The sequence below is a fragment of the Lolium rigidum genome, chromosome 5 (assembly GCF_022539505.1).
Source record: "Lolium rigidum isolate FL_2022 chromosome 5, APGP_CSIRO_Lrig_0.1, whole genome shotgun sequence".
NCBI classification, from domain to species: domain Eukaryota; kingdom Viridiplantae; phylum Streptophyta; class Magnoliopsida; order Poales; family Poaceae; genus Lolium; species Lolium rigidum.
In genome coordinates, this window is record NC_061512.1 from 192,119,345 (window position 1) to 192,125,924 (window position 6,580).

Sequence of the window (6,580 nt, forward strand, 5' to 3'; positions counted from 1 at the left end):
ATGCCGAGATCTAGGGACTAGCAATGATGATTCGACTCTTCGTTGAGATGTTGAATTGGCTTGGTGATATGTGATTTTGAGTAGTGGCTTCGGAAGTGGGGGCAACAACACGGGAGAAATTCGGAGTCCTACCTTCCAGGGTGAAAATCCAAGGTCTGGCCTTAATTGGTTGTGCCTGGTAATGGCCTTGTTCAAGGCATTTTTTCACGAGTGGCAACTTTTTCTTCAGGTGAAAACCTAAGATCTTCGATCGGGCGATGACGATGACGCTTGTGTCCTGTTCCCTTCTTGGAGTCGTTGGTTTTGGAGAAGCTGGACTTCTGATGCTACCTAGGTGGTGTTAGTGTTGCTGCTTCAAAGAATATATCTCTATAGCATGACTTTTCTCTTATTTTAATTCTTCTTGTTGTTTTTGATGTGTGCATCCGTAAGGCTGCTAGGTCAATGCGGTGGTGTAATTGGTATCTTTGCGATATTAATATACTATTTTTATTGACAAAAATGTATATATCATCTTGATACTCACCCGTGCAAATTTTACGGCAAAATATGGCCATATGTTGCCTACACACAAAAAAAACTGAAAATTTGCATTGCTTTTAACAATAGAAATCCAATCATTGAAGTGCCATTTAGAATTTTTGCCATTTTCGTTTAGACCATATGCATTTATATTTTTCTTGAAAATTTTACACGAGTAGTATCAAAATAATATATTTTATTTCAATCTTTCGAAACTTTTAAATAGTATATTTTTCAATTTTAGAAAAATTGGGTGCGCCTAGACCCAGGTTCCACCGTGCAACACTCTTATATTTAAATAAACTAGGAAATGCATGTCTTGCTACAACGGAAACCAGTATAATTAGCAAGTTTAGAAGCTAAACAAATGATAAGGACTTGATGGAGTAGACTAATTACAGGCCCAAAAATAATCCCGTTGAAAACCCTTGATTGAGCAACAAACGAGGATCCAAATAAAAGCTTGAAAGCTTAGCAGGGCATGCAGCACTTGCAAAGCAAGCAAAAGAGACCCGTGAGCAGCAGCTGGACCCGTTGGCAACACCAATGCCGGGTCCTACATGCCAGTCGCCTCAGCACCACGACACGTCATCCTGATAGCTCCTCCCCAAGACAGAGACTTGATCCTGGTCCTCCGCGCACACACACACACACGCTGCACTGCAAAAAAAAAAAAAAAAAAAAAAGTACCCTACTTGCAAAGTTAGTCACCAGTTGATGCTAACTATGCTAAGATTAGCTACCGGCCCCTTTGTCTTGTTCTTCCTTTTCATCCTATATAAAGGAAGGTAGCAAATCGGCAATGGCCTCTCATGTATATGTAACTAAAGCTAAACCACCATCTGCTAGCTACTACCTAGTACTTACTACCCAAACAAATCAAAGTCCGAGGCTACACGAACATAGTTAGTTGGCTACTCGGCTCAAGGTTGTTAATTTGCTACGTACTCTTTTCTTGCGAGTGAAGTGATCTTTGTGTGTGCAAAGCTAGCTAGCGGCAATGGGGAGGCAGCCGTGCTGCGACAAGGTGGGTCTGAAGAAGGGCCCGTGGACGGCGGAGGAGGACCAAAAGCTCGTCAGCTTCCTCATCGGCAACGGCCAATGCTGCTGGAGAGCCGTCCCCAAGCTCGCCGGTGGGTTGTCACTCGCTCCCTTCCCTACACATGCGGAGAATCGTTATACTACATGCATGTCACGGCTCGCAGTAGTAAATTTCCATTAATTTGACCAATGTTTTAACGTGTTGTTGTTACTGGCGTTTGTGCGGACAGGGTTGCTCCGGTGCGGGAAGAGCTGCCGGCTGCGGTGGACCAACTACCTCCGCCCGGACCTCAAGCGCGGCCTGCTCTCCGACGAGGAGGAGCGGACCGTGGTCGACCTGCACGAGCAGCTCGGCAACAGGTGGTCCAAGATCGCCTCCCACCTGCCCGGCCGCACCGACAACGAGATCAAGAACCACTGGAACACGCACATCAAGAAGAAGCTCAGGAAGATGGGGATCGACCCCGTCACTCACAAACCCCTACAGCAGCAGCCGCAACGGCCCTCCGGCGGCGGCGACTCGAAGCTGCCGGTGGCTGAGGAGAAGGCCGCGGCGGTGGCCACAGAAAGCAGTCAGTCGGGTCCTCACGAAGACATGTTCTGCTGCCCCGAAGAGGTCCCGACCATGATGCAGCTTCTGGACGACATCATCTTGCCGTGCGACGACCTCGTCGCACCGGCACAGCTCGACAGCAGCAGCTGCGGCACGGCTTCTTCGTCACCAACCGAGTCGTCTTCTTCTTCCTCGTCCAGCGCCTCGGCGTCAAGCGGCGGCGGCTTCGACGACGACTGGCTGCCGCAGTTCATGGAGTGGCCGGTGGAGCCCATGTACATGATGGGGCTGGACGATATGGTCGCCGCGCCAGCGCCAGAGCCGGCGCCGACGTCGGCATGGGACTTCGAGGACCCCTTCAATCCATACCAGAGGATCTCCCTGTTTGATCACCAGGAGATATGGGCTTGATCGACCGAGCACTTCGATCGGAATATATCTTACTATTCTTTATAACGACTCAATTAATTACCGTCATGCGATTGCGTCCGTATATATACTGCATATATACTGCAAAGTAAAAATAAAATCATCGACAGTGGTCTTAGAACAACACTTAAGAAAATAAGTAAAAGAAATCAAGTGGTTTGGTGTGTGTGTGTGTGTGTGTGTGTGTGTGTGTGTGTGTGTGTGTGTGAGAGAGAGAGAGACATGCAAATCTACCATGTTTTCCTTTTTTTTCTTTCTATCTGCTCATCCATTTCAGACTTCTTTTAGCCAGGTCCATGTGTTTGCCATGCACACACGCGTGCAAGTGATGAAGGAATTTGAATGATGGAAGGGAGGTTTTTTCTGAACCCTATGGTAGATGCACCCCCTTATCCAGGACCCTCTAGTATTGCATTAAGGTCCATGTTTTACTTCTACATAGAAACTTAACTGTATATTGTTTGTTTCTTCCAACCTGACAAAGTGTATGATTTTTTGTGACCATAAAGATACTTAGAATGATAAACACATATTCGTAAAATCTCCATTTTCCATATCCACGGTGCACCAAAAAATGTAGAGTTATTGATCCTCTGACTTTTAAGATTATACGATCAGCCATTTGGAGAAACAAGAAGGCCATTTTTTTATGAACATATCTCAACACGAAAACGGATGGCCGCCATAGAAGGTGTACCTATCATGTTGTCCAGCAACAACTTTCCCATAATAAAAATGGGAGATAACATTGTTGTTGTTTACAGAAAATAGTCTATCTAGGCCAACTTTTTATGGTTCATAATGTATTTACCAATGCCAAAATGCACTTGTACATAATGAAACAGTGTTGAATGCCTCTTAAACCCCACCGTTGGACGGTTTTAAGTCCGTCAGAGGTTATGGGTCAGAAGTAACTTTAGTCACCTGTGATAAGCATGTGTCGGCAGAAGTGACAATCACCTGTAGTGAGCACTTAACACCGACACACATCTAATATAAGTTAGTAAGAAGTGACATCCATCGTCTAGAGGGTTAGCTTCCTCAAAAGAGCATCGACAATATCAACACATAAAACCAAAAAGTTCACGCGATAAACTAAAATCATCGTAAAACTAGGGGTCAAGCTCACCTAAATCTTCATGCAATATCATCAAATGAGAATACAACAACTATTATCTATATAAAACTAGAGGATCTTATGAACAGATATTTCATCATCTTGGATAACACCAATGGTACTTTTTACTTCAAGTGTTAGGGATTGGAAAAATCTTAACAAGTAGTGGAACCACATGTTGAAAGAGACAAGGTTTTGGATATGCATTTTCCCCTAGGAAGGAACATTTGTTGCTTAATAGCAAGCTTCTTACTTCTTGGTTTCTTTTCTTCTTCAATAGAGGATAACCTTGAAATTTCACCATTTCGCATGGTGAATATTGTATGAGAGGCTAAACGCACCCCTTTCCGCATGTGCAAAGACCAAAGCGCCACTTGGTCGTAACTTATCTGCTAAGTGTAAGCCCATTCCATTGATCCCTCTCGGTGTCATCTTCAACCCCACAACATAGGTGCTTGGCGGTGGTGTCATGCTAACGATTTTCAGAAAGTTTATTACCAGAAGAATGCTAGTCTAGTTACACAGGATTTGTCGACTTATTTCCCGCAAACAATTTCATACTATTAATATGAAGAAACAATAGAAATTTTTTCAACCTCCCAAATCAATGGACAACTTTTCCAATTTAGAACCAAGCCCGTGCCCCATTAACAATTGGAAAGTAAGAACCGCCCCAAAGAGACGGGAGCGCCGCCAAGGGTATCTGCCATCTCGCCAAGGGTCTTGTTTTGGCTCAACTTTGGGAACATCATCAAAAATAACTTCAACGGAGCCCCCTTGCTTTTTTGCAAAAGGCCTTGGACTTGGTTATTGGAATCAGTAGCAAGCGAAAGAGCATCAGACATCGAGTCCTCTCGAAGCTTGTGTGTACAGTCGACGGGCATATCGGCAGCACCTGGGAAAGTTGCGAGTAAGCAACTCAGAAGATAGTACTGGAAGAATACTGTGCAATGGTTAAAAAGAAACTTACCTAGCAAGTTCGTGATGGACTCTCGAAGAGCGTCTTCTTTTTCGTCAGCTATGATGGCAGCTTCACGTTTAGCTTCATGCTCGTCTTTCATCTTCTTCTTTAGCTTCTTTAGCTCATACTTTAGCAAGGTATTCTCAGTCTGAGCTTCGGCTGTAAGCTTATTGGCTTCCAACACCTGATCAGCCGAAATCTTGACGGCCTTGCGAAGCTGGATGTTCTCGGATTCCAGTCGGGTGAATTGGTCAGCAAAGTCTGCCACAGCGTCAACCGTAGCAAAAATTGGTTGCGAGAAAGAAAATGAAAAGTTGTGATAGATTGCGTGGGAAATAAAAATCCAAACATCAGTCATCGGCTTGGAGGCTGAAAGAGGATATTGTGCCGAAAGGTATACTTACATGATCACGAGAGATTGGAGGGACGGAGGCACCGAAAGAAGGATTAACCTTCGACACAGGAATCTTGGCCACAAGCCCACAACTATCCTCGGAGGTGGCGTTGGCTCAGCACTCGAAGGATTCGACTCCTTTGCTGAATCAGTTCTTCCAGAAAATAGTTTAGCCCTCTTTGTGAGAGGGACTTCATCGTCATCGTCAGAGCTGCTTGAAAACAAGAACACGTGTTAGATGAATTGAAGGAAATTGGCTGCAAAGGAAAAAGTGGAGACTAACAGATCCAAGTCATCTTCGGCAGCGAAGAAGCCTGTTGAGCTCTTTGCAGCTGGAGGAGGCGACGCGGTTTCATCGGCATCATCATCTTGTCCGCTAGGACTCGATTCAGTAGTTGTCATTAAGTCTTCTTTGATCCTCCTGCGTCGCATAGCCCTAGTGCGAGCATCTTCTTCAGGGGCTTCGTCTCCTTGGACGTCGCTGTCCTCGAGAGCATGCTGCCCATCTTCGGTCTCCTCCGAATCATCATCATCTTCTGGCTCTACCCTGTAGGATAACGTTGCATAGAAAACAAAAAAATTCCTACTGCGAACACGCAATCCAAGCCAAGATGCAATCTAGAAGACGGTAGCAACGAGGGGGTATCGAGTCTCACCCTTGAAGAGATTCCAAAGCCTACAAGATGAGGCTCTTGTTGCTGCGGTAGACGTTCACTTGCCGCTTGCAAAAGCGCGTAGAAGATCTTGATCACGATCGGTTCCGGCGCCACGAACGGGCAGCACCTCCGTACTCGGTCACACGTTCGGTTGTTGATGAAGACGACGTCCACCTCCCCGTTCCAGGCGGGCAGCGGAAGTAGTAGCTCCTCTTGAATCCGACGAGCACGACGGCGTGGTGTCGGTGGTGGTGGAGAAATCCGGCGGAGCTTCGCTTAAGCGTGCGGGATGTGGTGGAGGAGAGAGACCGCTAGGGTTTGGGGAGAGAGGGGGTTGGGCGCCGGCCCTCTAAGGGGTGCGGCCAAGGCTGAGCCAAAGAGTGGTCAGCCCCCTCTCTATGCCCCTCATTATATAGGTGGAAGCCCCAAGAGTTCTAGTCCAAGTCTTCGAATAAGACCCCAACACTAAAACCTCCCATATGTGGGAAACCTACTCAAGGAGGGAGTCCTACCCAAGGTGGGACTCCCACCTTTCCTTGAGGTGGGTTGGCCGGCCACCCTAGGGGAGTCCACCTTGGACTCCTCCCCTTTAGGGTTGGCTGGTCATGCAAGTGGAGTCTCTTTGGGACTCCACTTTCCAAAGTGCCATTCTTCCGGACTTTTCTAGAACCTTCTAGAACCTGCCATAAATGCACCGGATCATTTCCAAACTTGGAATATGACTTCCTATATATGAATCTTATTCTCCGGACCATTCCGGAACTCCTCGTGATGTCCGGGATCTCATCCGGGACTCCGAACAAATATTCGAACTCCATTCCATATTCAAGTTCTACCATTTCAACATCCAACTTTAAGTGTGTCACCCTACGGTTCGTGAACTATGCGGACATGGTTGAGTACTCAC

The 6,580-nt window shown here is 46.4% G+C and overlaps 1 protein-coding gene across 1 annotated transcript; it reads left to right on the plus strand.

The window, feature by feature from the left end:
• The first annotated feature begins 1,361 nt into the window (after positions 1-1,361).
• LOC124654698 (transcription factor MYB20-like) lies at positions 1,362-2,527 on the plus strand. Its single transcript, XM_047193697.1, has 2 exons — positions 1,362-1,655; positions 1,794-2,527. Exons 1-2 carry the CDS (start codon positions 1,523-1,525, stop codon positions 2,525-2,527), a joined length of 867 nt encoding a protein of 288 aa, XP_047049653.1. The 5' UTR covers positions 1,362-1,522.
• Positions 2,528-6,580: the final 4,053 nt, after the last annotated feature.